The 16,944-nt window shown below is 39.3% G+C and overlaps 1 protein-coding gene across 3 annotated transcripts in view; it reads right to left on the bottom strand.

The window, feature by feature from the left end:
• Positions 1-16,944, bottom strand: part of LOC114366631 (uncharacterized) — a 155,484-nt gene that overhangs the window by 88,137 nt on the left and 50,403 nt on the right. For all 3 annotated transcript variants that reach the window (XM_028323558.1, XM_028323559.1, XM_028323560.1), the window contains one exon: positions 936-1,086. In XM_028323558.1, coding sequence (XP_028179359.1) covers positions 936-1,086 — 151 coding nt within the window. The remainder of the gene's footprint in view (positions 1-935; positions 1,087-16,944) is intronic.

The following is a 16,944-nucleotide window of genomic DNA, read 5'->3' as shown; positions in this document are numbered from 1 at the left end:
AAAAATCATGAAATTCGTGTGACGTACTTTATGGATGGCCCCCTAGGAATGTACAAGACTATAACGGAAACTACCCAATTCGCTTATACTTGAAAACGCTGTATCTTAAGACACACTTTTAGCAATCCGCGGCAAGTTTACAACATTTTTTGGCTCGAGAAGAGCAGTGATAGTATTTTAACGTCGTTTGCATTAAGTATGTGTACATAAACACAAGAATGCCGACTGTAGGGTGATACGGAATGCTTCTCTGAGACGCCCCAATGCTATAAAGTGTACAAGTGATTAATAAATCAATGTTTATTGCATTGCGAATGTGGGAATTATGTTTACGAAGGAAGGAAGCTGTTTTGAATGTCGGAGTGGAAAGCAGAGGGTGAAGGCAGGTGGCTCTCCGTATACCTTAACACAGTATAATGTATAACCAGTTTTTCAACAAGACCGAAGGTACAACACCAAGATGGTGAAGAAGAAACCGTGGTAGCCATCTTGGACTTGTACCTTGAGAGTCAAAACGGTATTTCCTTGAAGCAGTGGCTAAGAATGCAACTATTCAGGCTACGCCTGCATCAAAAGGGATTCGAGGCCTCCGCTAAGGATGTGCTATGGTCCCCGACTATTTGTATGGCTGTTACTGCCCACTCTACATCAGATCCCCTCACCTTCAAGCAGTGGCTGCGGCTGCGACAGCACCGAGTCCAGGCGGCCCGGCGGACCAGCTGCGGCTGGTCTCGCGAGGGACTCGAGGCCTCCACTAGGATGAGCTATAGGCGCCTGCTATAAGGTTGTTATTTCCCACGCGACTTATGATATGAGGCTGTTGATACTGCCCACGCGGCATAGATCCTCTCACGAGGGTTTGAGGCCTCCGCCGAGGTTGAGCTATTAGGTAAAATTTGTAGGCGATCAGTCACAATTGTTATGGCTCCCCTCACCTTCAAGCAGAGGCTGCGGCTGCGACAGCACCGAGTCCCGCGAGGCGGCCCGGCGGACCGGCTTGGCCGGCCTCGCAAGCGATTTGAGGCCTCCGCTAAGGATGAGCTCCAGGGCGCGTCGGCCGCCTGGCCCGTTCGCGCCTGCTCCCATCTGTGGACAAACAAAAATACACGTTTAGATTGTGGCTGATAAGGTATAAGGAGTTCCTAAGTACGGTAGCTCTTGACTGATAAATTGACGTCAAGGCAAGGGAGGGACCCATGTTGCGATTATAGCAAGATACGCGAATACGATAAGATTGATAAATGCAATTTAGCCCTGAATTATAATATGGGATATGATTGGCGCTGGCTATTAATGGCTATACAGGGAGGAAACGATAAGTGATCTCATTCGATTATTTATAAACTAACAAGATATCCAAAAACTGGTTACTGATCCTGAAAGTGCTTCACGAGCTCTATCCAACGGTACCAATAATAGGTTACAAAATAAACTGGATTTATCCGAAAACTCTGTGTTTTTGTTATTTAATGGCTTACAATACAACTGAATTCACTGTGATAAATCTTTGCCAAACTTAAAGTAATAAGCACCTAAAAGGTTTGCTTAAAGTTATGAAATTTGGCGCAAGCGAATCGTCTGTGCCCCACAAGTTGCACGTGAGAGAGCACAATAAGCCCGCATTGGATGAACGCCAAGCAGCCGACTTGCTGAATTACAGACCAAGAGTTGCGAAGAGAATCTTCGGCGACCTGGAGATAATTCATTGGAGAGAGAGATTCACAACAAAATGGGGTTGCCAAGTTTATTCTAAGTTAAATACATGCGGTAAATGTTGTCAAGTTGTCAATTTTAACGATTACTTTATTGATAGAACGAACGATTACCTTAACGATGCGTTCGTTTCACTGAACTAACCTGTGAAGGTTTGTAAGTTTAGGTGGATAAAAAAACGTTTCTACGTCTAAAGATAACGTAGACTACGTTAGACCAAAGTAACTGCGCAAATAGTGGCATTTTGTAAATACATATTACAGTAAAAAGTGAATCCAAACGGAGACTGAAGTGTTATAGTATCCTAAACAGTTAACTTTGACATCATACAAGCTCACTCAAATCACTACATTACATACAATATAGTAGGCGCGCGAGTTCATGTCCATCCTGAGGAATGCGGTAATGCTGTTACCTAACTAATTATGCTAATGTCAATATCGATAATTATTACCAATTAAGTAGGTCAACCTTATCTAGTTATTCCATATTTTTTGCAACTTATAAGTAAGTATAAGTAAATAAGTAAGTAAGTAAGGCCCCGATGGACATGAACTCACGCGCCTACTGTAGAGCAGTATCAATATTATCAGAAAAATTGCCAGTACCTATCTATTACAGCGCATATACAACAACAAGTGTGCGCGAACCTGAATCGGAAACATGCTTGACCTTATCCACAAATCTCTAACTTATGACATTAATTGAATGCACGCGTCAAGGTCAAATTGAAAAGTTTCCCTTAACACGGTTACAGTAACTGCAAGCGTCCCGGAGTCCAATCGATATGCAACACGTGGACCCGGCTAGGGCGGACCACGCGCGCGCGGTGCAGCGGACCGGCGTCGACTGACGTCACTATTTGTTGTGCTTTGGACCAGGGATGTTGAGGATATAAAGTTTCGCTTATGGATACGGTTACGGATATTAGAATAATGTTATACCAGTTACGGTTCAGATATTAGAATTTTTAAAATGGAAAATTAGGGGCTAGGGCACAGTGTATCGGTCAATGTCACATTTCATGAGACATGATGCTTCAAATTCTTTGAGAAGAATTTATTAGGATAAATTAATTTCAAAATAGGTACTAGTTTTCCACCAAAATAGCTTTACTTTAATAACACAATTAATATGTAGGTACTTAATAGTAGGGACGAAAAGGGACTAAAATGTGGGCCGAATAGTTAAAGAATTTAGAGTGGGATTAAATCACTGAGACGCAAATGGAACATGGATTTTAATTTACCCATTTCAGTCGCTTCATAGCTGCTGAGTTATCGGATGGAAGTAATTCTCGTGAACTTTGAACTTTTCAGACAGAGAAAAGTCTGCATAATAATAAATGTAATAATAATCATTTATTTAATCGTTCGTTCGTTTCAGCCAAATTACGTCCAATGCTGGAAAAAGGCTTCCCCCAAGGTTTTCCACAATGAACGGTCATGCGCTGCCCGCATCCAGGTTCTTCCCGTGACGTTTACCAGATCTTCGGTCCACCTAGTAGGAGGCCTGCCCACGCTACGACTTCCAGCCCTTGGTTGCCACTCGAAATATTTTCTGCCCCAACTTTCATCAGGCCATCGTTTCTACAAGCTATGTGTGCCCCGCCCACTGCCACTTGATTTTAGCAATTCTGCGAGCTATGTCGGTCATTTTGGTTCTCCTGCGGATCTCCTCATTTCTGATTCGATCACGCAGGGAAAATTTAATGCTTTTTAATCCGAACTTTCTGCGAAATAACGTCTTAATCTTAAGACATAAAGGGCCTTATTACAAAAAAGTCAAACACACGTTGAACATTGGTTTAAAATGACATTTCCATACTAAATGACAATTTAAACAAGTGTTCAACAGTCGTTTATAAGGTTTAATCGCATCCTTCATTATTTAGTCTCCTGGAACGACTCTCACTAATTTGCCAGATGTAAAATGAGGATTTGACTTAATACACTTTCAACGCTGGCCAGGTGGGATGCGTTCGTTAATTTAATTGCGTCTTCATTGTTAATTAATAAACCCAGCAATTTCCAACTACATTTTCTCAGCAAAATCTTTGACGTCAGTACATAACAATGTAACATTTCGTTATTAAAGGTTACAAGCTATTTATACGAGGAGAAATGCCAGAGGTATTCGGTTTTCAATGGAATGTCACTAAAATACGTCAACGGAGCTCATCGTGTATGTAACGTAGCTGTGCGGTTTTATGTTGTCAAAACACAATTTATTTACCTACCTAGACGAACGCAGTACGGACGCAGACGGCACAACATAATAGAGATAAACACTGTAAGAATCTTACGTACCTAGATGCATGTAATATATACCTACTAGCACTATGGAATCTTATGTAGTTCCAACAGACCAGCCGGGCTAGGATGCGCGCCGTGATATACTTTATCGACGTCAAAATTTATGAGTAAAATCTATAAAATGGCGTGATAACCGCTTATCGCGGCGCGCATCTTAGGCGTACAGATGTGATTTTTCAAAACATTTAGTCTGATGTCACATCGACTGTGCATTTCTATACGTTTTTAAAAACGTAGGTACATAATATTAGCATAGAAAAAACTTTGATATTAGTCTGTTTAACTTTTCGATAGGCAGGAGTTTAGTACTTGCTATAAGAGGTAGATGAATGTCCATGGATATTGTTTTTGTTTAACTAATTAATTAATAAACACCAGTGTCACAATGTTTATTCAGTTGAGTCGGTATTGAAAGCTGTATGTTTAACATACAATGGAATGTCAAAAGGTATGAATGTGGAAAGAATACAATGTTGTGATGAATAGTTATTATACCTAAATAATAGTCAACAAACATCTTCGGCTATTCTCGTTTCAAGGATCTTAAAGTGATGCGTGATTATAAGACTAGAATCAGCCTTCCTAAGTATTTTTAAGCTCATATTGTGTAAGTATAGTTCGTTTCAGAAAGTTTAATAAACGCGATATAATAAAATATAGCGCGTCCAGAAATCCAAACAAACAACTCCATTTAACCCGTTAACAGTCGATATCAAAAAACTAAAATAATTTTAACGGTCACGTTGAATGTTTTGATGATTTTTTGTACAGAGATAGATGCAACCTTAAAGAAGAAAGAAGTCAGTGTTTTAAGTGTTGTCAACTTTACATCATAAATTAACTATTTGAGCTCGTATTTTTAAACGGGACACTTGAAGTTGAAAGTTCTTGAGTGTCCTATATACAACACGGGCCTTCGCTGTGAAGGAAGCTGTGGGCATAGTCTAGTACAGGGTTTCTCAAACTTTCGGCTCCACGAACCCATGTTAAAGTTTCTAGGTGAGAGCGAACCCCATAACTAATTAAATCCCACTAAAGAAAATACCTAATAAAATTTACCATTGACGAAAAGAAGGTTTTTATAAGGCCACCATGTGTGCCGCGTGTGACTCATGTGCCTGCCAGTCATCAAGCTGCCATTACGTATATCTTGTCGCGAACCCCATACCGTCAAATGGCGAACCACTTTGAGAAACCCTGGGCTAGTACATCCTCAGTACATCAACGTTCATTCCTATTCAGGGCAAGCGTCGTCGCGATCGACAAAACAGCGCGCGACACTGACGGAATGACAACGCGACCTGATGCAAAATTGCAAACCCTCGGCTAATGTCCGCCTTGTTAGCCCGCTCACGTTACACACTATAATAAAACTGTAACAGACTTTCATACACTGTCACAGAATTTAGTAGGCGTTACATACAAGGATCATAATCCGTGTTATAAATAGAAACCTATTTTTTTGCTAATGAGTGCACGAAAATAAGTTTATGTTTCTTTTCTGACATCTTACGGATAATATTCCAGCTTGGTCTATTCAAGCAAAAAATCATAATAATATCATTATCACGGACATATTTTACAAATATTTTACCTTACCGATAATCTAATTATTTTATTTTATTTTAATCTAAAGAGTTTGAGCAGTTTGTACTTTGTACTGTGGAATTTTCGTTGCCAATCAGTTAGCGGCCGCAAAGTGGTTAATATCGCGTCCATTGCAAACGAATATTGTCTGTCACCTTCGACCAAAGTCGAGAGATAAGCCATGTATAAATGTCAAGAATTTATCAATCAACCACTGCAGTAAGCTGATACTCTATAATGTAGGTGAAACAATCTATGGTTCCACTTTCGCTTGTCATATCAGTTTCGGAATCATTAATTATTGAGATCATTTAAATTCAGAAAAAACTGATGCTTAATAGATGCAATTAATTGCATTTTCTGCTAACAAAAAATTAATACGTAGAAAGTGGTGAGATAAAATCTCGATCTTCTACAGATCATACATTTATCTTTGCTTATCAAGAAAAGAAAAATGCAATAAATTACTGACCAATAGATTTCAGGTATCTTGTAAGTCTTGTAACTAACATGGACACCAAAAATGTCATTAGGTTCATATTCATTGATCGCAGAGTATTTTCCAAAGTCAGATTAGTCTTATTACATTCAGTGCACCGACGATCATCGCAATGTTTACGAGCGGGACAAAAATAGACGGCGTCCGCGACAAAATTAGGCGGGCGAAGACAGCTGACATCAACTGAAGAAGCTTTTTTGATCTAAATATAAATGTGGAACTGAAATACCACACATATTTATTTTTTAACTTCTTGCTTTTTTATATCGCGCGAATATAGCCTCCAATTCATGAGCTTGTAAATACTGTAAATAGCTAACGGAAAAGTGATCTAAAAATATAGAAGATAAATTCATACAGAAACCTTCATGACTGTGGGTATAAATGAAATGACACAAAGTACAAAAAATTTGTCTACATAAAGAATTTGAATCCGCAAGTAGATGAGCGACAGTCAGGCCAAGTGAATAATGGAGAAAGACCAGTATCGGAACATTTAATGGATAATGAAGAAATTAATTAATATTATAATTAATAAATAGTAGACTGACGTGAGCAGATTGCACTCGTGATATGTTGCAGAAGATGGACACCGCAAGGTTGTAACAATCAAACTTACAAGTTAGCACTGATATTACGAGTACATTTGACCTTACTAAGTCATGCTCCAATCTGGGCGGGTACGCAACAAGCTTTACATCTATAGGTATCAATTGTTCTGTTATTACGACCACTTAACACCAGGTGCGATTGCGGTCAAATATCTGGCTTGTCTAGCATAAAAAAAAAAACTACAAGAATATGATCTCTAAATTATCACAATGTATCCATACTGGAAGCTGGAATTGGAAACTGAACGATACTGAAAGGTTCTGGCTGGAATCGACATTATTTGGATCTTACTCCGATTGTCCCGAGACTTCGGGACTATTCCCACCTCTCGTTCCCACCACCGCAACTCCTGTGTAGCCAGGATTGACCGCCATAAAAACCCAACCAATGAAGGTCAAGTTTGTCCCGAGGAAAAGTTAAACTGTCATTGGACCCGCAACGAAATTAATCAGAAGAACATAGGAGTCCCGAGACTTATGGAAGAACTCCAATGATTAGGCGTTGAGCTGTAAATCGTGTCTCCTCAAAAGTTGTAGTGGTGGATGTGCTGGAATAGTCCCACCCCTTTGAGCCTTTAAATCGCGTATCATAAGTGAACGCGGAAATTAATTAACGCTGTTATCGCTAAGTCTACTACTTTAGTCGATAATACTGATAGCAGTTACCCCCGGTGTTATCCCCCGGCATTATCCTAATATAATTCCGTCGATAAATCAAGCTAATAACAAGGTCACATAAGGTTACTTATGTGACCTTGGTTATGGCGTGAGAGAGCTGATCTTTCTTGCCCTTTTGTCCCTATGTCTGAGAGTCGTCCGTCTGGACATGAGCTCCCCTGGCCTACCTGGAAATCTTTAAATAGACTTCGGACGCAGGTCGGCCGTAGTAAGGACAATCTGTTCAGGTGAGGATTCTTGGATGGCTCAAACTTGGAGTGCAAGTGTGGTTTTGTTCCCCAGTCGACGAAGCCAGTCGTGCCCAGCGTGCGCAACCAACTACACACAGGAAGATTTAATGAAGGCTACTGACAACGCCATTCTTGTGGCAGAGTTTTGGGCTGTCGCTGTGTAGGTTTGTTGTCGACACGACAAGAAGAAGGTTACTTTTACCTAAGCAAGTAAAATAAAAAACCAACTATTCGTAAAGTCCGTGTCACGTTCTCCGCGAAACCCCGCAAAAACGGTTACGTAACCCGGCCCGCTCTATGTCACTGCCACACTCCAGTTATAAATAAATACAGCGATCACGGTCAGCGAGACTTTCCGCGGACACGTGTTTTGGGAATCCGTTTGTTTTTGTGTTGGTAGTAAACTAAATCTATTCGAACAGTTAGATCGTAGATCGATAATAAAATTAATCTCGTACATAGTCGGGTCGTAAGATAGTGTTTAGTATTAATATAGGCGGCTGATTATCCAGGATGAGCTTGTCTTAGAGCGTGCCCAGACAAATGTTTCGACAACCCAGGACTGACTACCCTGGCGCCTGAGAACAAGGAGGGCAAATAACGGAAAAAAGGTATGGGGAAAAGAAGAAAAAGAAGAATCTGGCCCGCTCTATGTCACTGCCAAATACAGCGATCACGGTCAGCGAGACTTTCCGCGGGTGTTTTGGGAATCCGTTTGTTTTTCGATGTTTTCGTGTTTGAAGTCGTAAATAAATAAACGAACGTGACCAAAGAATTTCAGTATTCGTAGTTGCACAGTTGACGATAGTCTGTCTTTAACATGAAGCTCTTTGAGGATGGATACATTGGTGCGAAATGCCGTCCATGGGATCTTTAGGAGCCGTCTCCAGCGCCACATCTCTAATGCATCGCTTTAGTTAGGGAGTAGAATAGACAGAGTTGTATACCTAATTGTCAACCATTTTTTCAGCAGAGTACGGGAGCGGGCCGACGATATTGATGATCATCTAATATACATATCGATTATTTTATCTACCATACACGAGTTTCACACCCATAACTTGTATATTACTTTGTTATCAAATGGCCTAACCACGTGCAAGCGCCAATATGGCCGACTTCGCACACGTGAGTTGTATGTTTGAAAACTGTTTCATACATTTCTCGAAGGTTGACACTTCATATGTTTTGCTTCCAGTTAAGACTGTTTGTCAGAACAATGTATACTTTTGGAGAAAACATTTTTTTCTCTACATATTATACAACAAATTCGCTTTCCTGTCTGTCTTTCCCTATGCTTAGATCTTTAAAACACACAATGGATTTTAATGCGGTTTTTAACATAGATTGATTCAAGAGGAAGGTTTTTAAGTTACATTATACCAGTGCGAAGCAGGGGCGAGTCGCTAGTTGTTAATAACTTGCAATCAATAATGCTATTATTTATATCTTTACAAATAGAACTCTAATAACTTTTATCCTGCAAGGCTACTCAGCCATTTCCCGGATATCCTGCATTTTTCCGTATATTCCGATCTTTAAATCCTTTCACTCGTAGCAAGATACTGGCTAGCTACAGCTGTAATATCAGGAAATACATAAATTGCGTTATACAACTCTAAATTAAGATAAATGTTGTATTTAATAACTTTCTCGAACAAACAAAATGGATTTCGCGGAAAAAATCTTCACTGGAAAGTGTTGTATCAGTCGCTTGTTATTGTTTCCGCGAATCTTGACTTCACTTCTCAATTAAATTAGTTTATTTGCTAATTAATTATCGGAAACTTCGATTGCGCAATACGCTATTGAGGATTCTGGAAAGTTTCTGATATTAATATAGGGGAATTTCTGGAGCCCACACAAGTATTTATTATGAAATTTGGAAAATATCGAAAATTGTTTATTCAAATTAACGCAAATCGCTTTAGGAATCCATCATAACATATACGAATATCAATTAATCTGCCATTATGTTTAATACCGGTAAATAGAAAATAGATAAAAATTGCCTTATTCTTTTACCAAATGAAAATTTAATTACTAGGTAAGTACGTGATTTCATAGCCATTTTAATTAAGATACTATGTTACGGCAATCAAATCACTAATCTAATTGATGAAAGTATGCTACAATAATTCATCATCAACAGCCCTTTACAGTCCACTGCTGGACTATGAGCCTCCTCCACTAAAGTGGAGGGTTTTGCCATAATCTCCACGCTTGGCAGGTGCCGTGTGGTGACGGCAGAGTAGAATACATTTGTCACCAACCCCTACTCTTCCCGCGGGTGTCGTAAGAGGCGACTTAGGGACTACACATCAAACAGAGAATGGGCAGCAGCGCTCTCTGAAAAACATCAATCTTTTAAACTGCGATCTCCAACAATAATTCATGCGAACGAGTAATAAAGGACTTGTCACACTGAATGCTGTCTGCGGTAAGGTCAAAGTTAACGCAGCCCGCATCATACAGTATGATTACTTTCATCTGACCGCAGACCGCATCCAGCGCAGTATTAGATTAGCCATGTTATATTTTAGCTGTAAAAGTATTTTCAACCGACTTCAAAAAAAGGAGGAGGTTCTCAATTCGACCCGTATGTTTTTTTTTTATGTTTGTTACGCGATAACTCCGCCAATTATGAACCGATTTGAACAAATCTTTTTTCGGCGTATAGGTAATACCTCAAGGGTGGTCCCATTTAAATTTAATAATAGAAAAAACAACCCCCAAGAGTGGAAAATTGGGGATGAACTTTTTTATACGCAATATCTCCGCCGATTATAAATCAATTTGAACGATTATTTTTTTGTTGAATAGGTATTATCAAAAGGGTGGTTTCATGCGAATTTGAAGAAAATATTTCACCCCCAAGGGTGGAAAATCGGGGATGAACTTTTAATTTTTAATTTTTAGTTTTTTTTTTGTGTTCACGCATTTGAAGTCAGTTTTATTTTTTAAAAAAGTTAATTATACCAATAAATTTCCAAACCAGCGAGCTTCCTGCCTGCCTGGATGCGGGCGGCGCAGGACCGGGCGTTGTGGAAATCGTTGGGGGAGGCTTTGTCCAGCAGTGGACGTCATTTGGCTGAAGCGAACGAACATTTCCAATACCTTCAGCCTTCAGGACTTCCTCCCGAAGGTCTATCATCGTCATCTTTCGCGGGTAATGTTATTATTGCGTCAAACGCAACGCTATCGGCTGCGCGTGCGTCACTCAGATAGGAGTAAAGGCAGGTTCACACTAGACACTTATTGAAACAACGATAAAAACAGCCAAATAAAACATGAAATTCATAGACTGAAACCGGATCCAAATATAAAAAATATCGACTCTACCAAGAATCAAATGCTCTTTCATAGAATCAGAAAACTATTTACTGATTCTGATAAAAATGCTACGGATATGTTAGCGTGAAAAAACGGTAGAAAAAAATATGCCTGAATTTAGACACAATCATGAACAGGCATAACTAGGCATTGTCTCGTTTATTTACATAAAGAAGTAGCGAGAATTATTTATTATGTGACGAGGTGAAGGTGTTTCTACCGAACAATATGAACGTAATTGGCAAGTCTAATACTACCTATGTAGCGTGATGTAACCTTACTAGGTGAATGAAGGACACTTCTAATTCCGTTTGTCTATTATTAGGTAGCTAGTCTAGCCTAAGATTGTTCATGGTTGGAAAACATTAAGTTACTTCTTCATCATCATTCCTGCATTTTCTGCTCATTAGAGTGCATTATTGGAGACGTAAGCTTCTCAAAAAACATGACTTAAATAACTTGCAAAAATTTTGGTATAACTACGTTACTAGACTATTCTCACCGCTGCAATTCCTGTCTACAGGATATCATCTGACCGCCAATAAAAACACAATCAGAGAAGACAAAGTTTGAGACAACATACATCTGTTTCCGCAATTTATTACACCGATCTTGTCGCGACAAGGAAAAATTTCCGTGCTTTTAAGCGATTTTGTGAAAAATATTATTGGCAGGTAGTTGCTAATTACTCATAACATAGGCCCCCTTAATTTAATTTATTGTCCGTGGTGCATAATCTTTTTCTTAAAGGTTTTTAAACCTTTGTTTGTCACCTGTCATCCGCTTTGCAATGGAGGGAAGTCGAACCTTAATTTCGAACTCCTCCTATGTTCTTCTGATTAATTTCGTTGCGGGTCCAATGACAGTTTAACTTTCCCCCGGGACAAACTTGACCTTCATTGGTTGGGTTTTTGTGGCGGTCAAGCTGTAGATCCTGGCTACACAGGAGTTGCAGTGGTGGGAACGAGAGGTGGGAATAGTCCCGTTTAAAGACAAAGTTTGAGGGAAAGTTGAACTGTCATTGAACCCGGAAAGAAATTGATCAGAAGAAAGGAGTTCGAAGTTAAGGATCGACTTAGGAGGATAAAAATTTCCTTTTATTATTGGCACAGACGATAATACAGACAGGAAGTAGGACCTGGACCTACCGCGCAGGACCGGTCGCTATGGAAATCCTTGGGGGAGGCCTTTGTACTTCAGTGGGCGTCATTTGGCTGAAACGATGGGCGCAGACAAAAAGTATTAAAAAAATCAAATTTTCTTCATTTTCTTTTTAGGTATCATGGTCTAGTCTAGGTGAGTATCACTCGTGACATCGTCTCTCTCACCTCAGCCACGTTAGCCACGTAAATTGAACCAGCGAACGTCTGCATGTCAAATTATTCCCCACCAAAGTTTGTCCCCATCATCATCATCATTTCAGTCATAGGACGTCCACTGCAACATAGGCCTCCCCCAATGACTTCTTTTCCATTAAGAGCAAAATTGCCAATACTCGCCACACTTGGCAGGTTGGTTGGCGGTTGGCAGTTTTTTATAAGGTTTCACACGCCGACGCTGCTGTCCATCTCGTGCTGAAGGAATTAGTCGACACGCCTACTGTTGGCGGTTTGTAATAAAAATTGCCTTTTACTCTTGGCGTAGACAAAAAAAGCTTAGGTAAGATCACTCGTGACATCGTCTCTCTCACCTCAGCCACGTTCGCCACGTAAATTGAACCAGCGAACGTCTGCATGTCAAATTATTCCCCACCAAAGTTTGTCCCCATCATCATCATCATTTCAGTCATGGGACGTCCACTGCAACATAGGCCTCCCCCAATGACTTCTTTTCCATTAAGAGCAAAATTGCCAATACTCGCCACACTTGGCAGGTTGGTTGGCGGTTGGCAGTTTTTTATAAGGTTTCACACGCCGACGCTGCTGTCCATCTCGTGCTGAAGGAATTAGTCGACACGCCTACTGTTGGCCATTGGTAATAAAAATTGCCTTTTACTCTTGGCGTAGACAAAAAAAGCTTAGGTAAGATCACTCGTGACATCGTCTCTCTCACCTCAGCCACGTTCGCCACGTAAATTGAACCAGCGAACGTCTGCATGTCAAATTAATCCCCACTCCGGCGAAATTAGAACATAAATTAGGACAACTAATTACGTGACATTTGGGGAATGCTCAGTTTAATTAATGTCAAAGGTGATGCTGAGATTAGTGTCGTGGTTATAATAGAAGTAATTAAAAATTAAAAGATGAATGCCTTTTTCACCATCAATCCCTATTTTTAAGTGACCCCTTTGAAAACTAAATTCCTGTTATGTGTTACCATAGGCGTCACTTAAAAATTAGGGATTTATGGTGAAAACGGGCACTAGTAAATTATATTATAGGGAATTCCGTATTTTAGGAATTACGGCCATCCCTTTCACGCCTGTAGAAAGTTTGATGTGTGGAATAAGAACTGATAGAATAGAGCAAATACTGATTTCTCACGAGACAGTTCAAGCCAAGTAAAAGTTTGTAAAACAATGCTAATGCCATTTGATCATAAATTACAAAGTTTTTTTATTATAAAAACATGGAGATTATAAAATTGGGCAACACTACCGCTAACAGCTGATTTGAACTTGTCCCAATTTATTTACTGATTTTTATTTAATTTAATATCATAAAAGGTCTCTAAACTCATCACTGTTACTGTTTTATGTAATTATAAGTGAAATAACGTTTAAATCTGTGTATTGCATTGTGTTTATGGTGCAAATTGTGCAAATACTTAGGACCGATTTGACAGTGCAATTACGAAAATATTACGTTGGATTTTGTTAACATTGTTCTATCTTTCGAAACAGGTACCTATTTGTTTTATATTTACAACAGTAGTGCATATTTTAGAAACGAAATACTATTATTGTGACCTTATACTGTCACCCGCGTAAGAGGTTATATTTACCTACATTTTTGTTAACCTCCAATTATTGATCAATTGATCCTTTGGCATTTACATTTTAATACTTTTTTATTTACCAAAAGAAACAATGCTTACACGTAAAGCCTTCGCTCGCCGGGAGGAGTCCCAACTCCAACTGGCTTTGAGAGATTTGAAGGCAGCCAAAGACTTGATTGAGCAATTAAATAGGGAAAGAGAGGACAATGAGAGGGAGCTGATGGATGTGTGGGATAAAAACAAGCATTTAAAGAAAGAGATGGCTGAGCTGCACACCAACTATGAGACAATTGTAGAGGAACGGAATAGGCTACAATTAATCATTGACGGGTTTGGTGAGTGCAATGAAGAGTAGAAAAGTGACGTCCACTCATTTAACACGAGACATAAGAATAAACTTGCTGTTCCATCATTTAGGTTGCATAAGATAGGTAATTCATTCTTGGGGAAATGTATTACCATATTTAACAAAATACCACACAACCTTGTCGAATTGCCAATAAACAAATTTAAGATACATATAAAAAATACCCTTATGTCCAAAGGGTACTACAAGGTTCGAGACTATATTGATGACAAGGATGCGTGGTCAGTTCAGTCTGCACATATTTGATGTACTTAAATTTGACTATTCTTACCGTTAGATAATTCCTGGCAATAAGTGGTGACTGAGTTTGTTCCGGCGTTTCTTCTCAGCACTTGCCATATGTTTGTCTCGAAGCGCTGGTAGGGCCCAAAAGATAAGGAGACATGTAAAGTGCCCCATAAGGGCTACCTTTTTCTTTTTTTATTATTTTCTATTGACGTTCATAAGTGCCACTTGTGGTCTAAACTGAATAAATATTTTTGATTTTGATTTTGATTTTTGATTTTGATTGCGGAAGATTTGAAGATATAGGAAGGATCCACACAAGAATAAAAGGATTCGTAAAAGATTTGTGTAATTTCGAATGCAAATCACAATTATAGTACATCCCGATATGTACTATCGTAATAATTTATTATTCCTTGTTTTGTCTACATCTTAATTAATTTGCCTAGAGCCCTAGACGATTTGTTTGTTCAATCACAAGCTGATAATGATTTCAATCAGCGTCTAATTCAACAGAAACGTTCATTAAAACATGTTCTACCAACGTAAACGTATTACTCCCGCTGAGCTAGGAGGAAATTACATTTTACTAAAATCAGTTTAGTCTATGTAACCGCCAGGAAGCGCTGCGCAGACCTGATTACATTATTATTATAATTAATCTTTTGAAATACCCTCTTTGTTCGTTTTAATTTTCCATTAGAATACCAAGAATAATGGTGAAGCAAGTGAAAAATGATTTATGTACAACGAGAGTGGTGTTGTACATAATAAATCATTTTTACTCGGCGGTTCTAACCCTTCACTTCACTAAGCTAACAGCGCTATTTAGTACCGTATTTATAATAAACTATCTTTTGCTACCGGCTTCTCCTGTATTCAGCCTATCACAGAAAGACTTATGCCCGTTTTCACCATCAATAACAAATTTTTAAGTGACCCCTTCGATAACACATATAGGAATGAGGGTTTTTACGATTGAAAAATCCGCCAGATGGCAATACTTAGACGGGAGGTCCAAATGCTGCATGATTGGTGGATTTTGACATATCTGTCAATGTCATGTCAAAAATAACCAATCATACAGCATTTGGACCTCGCGTCTACGTATTGCCATCTGACGGATTTTTCAATCGCAAAAACCCTCATTGTTTTCATTAGGGTTTACTTAAAAATTATGGACTGGTGGTGAAAATAAACTGAGGAGAGGAAATAAGGCAAGGAAACAAATAGGCGATACTCAATCTTTTATCGCATGTGTAGTCCGCGGTCAATATCGTTGTATCCGGAAAATGTACTCGAGGACAATCTATTCGAGCAGTCTTAGTAAGTAGTCATTAGTAGTATCGGTTCGTTGTCCTTCAACCAATCATTACAAACCTTGGAGGGCAGCCAAGTTATATTATTTACCTCTAGGACCATAAAAGTTTGTTAGTGTTTGATCTTATCATTTGATTCGAACACATAATAGGCCAACTTTGTTAGGTTATAAAACCCGCGTCCATTTTCTGATCTCCATCTCTTATCACTCATATTAAGATATGAGTGACAGCGGCAGGTGGACCCGAAAATACGGAAACAGTATTGGGAATAGATGATACATTTTGGCGTAACTTAAAAGCGGCGTGTTTTTGCTCAAGACTCAATAAAATCTTAAACTCAGTGTTATAAATCGATCATTACCAAATTAAGACACCCTGGATGCAGGCAGCGCAGGACCGGTCTTTGTGGAAATCCTTGGGGGAGGCCTTTGTCCAGCAGTGGACTTCTTTCGGCTGAAACAACAAGACACCCCGCGGTACAGACTTTTTGTCTGCGGGGTGTCTTATTGATCACTTCTACGATTTAGCAAAAAAAACTACCTCAACACTAGTGAATTGTCAAGTCCTTAATCTTATTTCTACAGAAAGCTCTTTGTCCCTAATGTGGCAATCAATTACGGTCCTCCATTACGTATTTGCAAAGAGGACGTTGTCCTTCGGAACCTCCCATAGCCTTGGAGGGCCGCCAACGGGACTTACGCCGGTTTGAGCTTTGCTGAAAAATACGCGTATCCGGTAGATCCACACATACGTGTATTTGAGTTTAAGATAGATGGACGACAAGAAACAGTGAGAATTAAAATTGACATTTGTTAGGAAGATCTTGTAATTATTATTCGTTGAGTAAGTGTGCTGTACTGCTGTCGCGACGTCAAGTTAGTAAGTTCACTTCTGTCTTCACCCTGCTCATCACTAAGTAGTTGCTACTACACATTGTTAAATACTACGCGCCGTGAACAGTAACTTACTAAACTAATAGGTAAAAATGAGATACAGGCCAAGGGGGAAGCTCGATCTTGGCCTGTATATCTCATTTCCACCTATTTACCTATGTAGTTAAAAAAAAATTAACAATGCAACTATTATGCAACACGAGGATTAATTTAACTTTATTTCACATTATT

This window comes from Ostrinia furnacalis, unplaced genomic scaffold, assembly GCF_004193835.3.
Source record: "Ostrinia furnacalis isolate ACB-3 unplaced genomic scaffold, ASM419383v2 OfSCF0643, whole genome shotgun sequence".
Classification (NCBI taxonomy): domain Eukaryota; kingdom Metazoa; phylum Arthropoda; class Insecta; order Lepidoptera; family Crambidae; genus Ostrinia; species Ostrinia furnacalis.
Note: the sequence above shows the minus strand (reverse complement) of the source record. Positions and strands in the feature narration are given on the sequence as shown.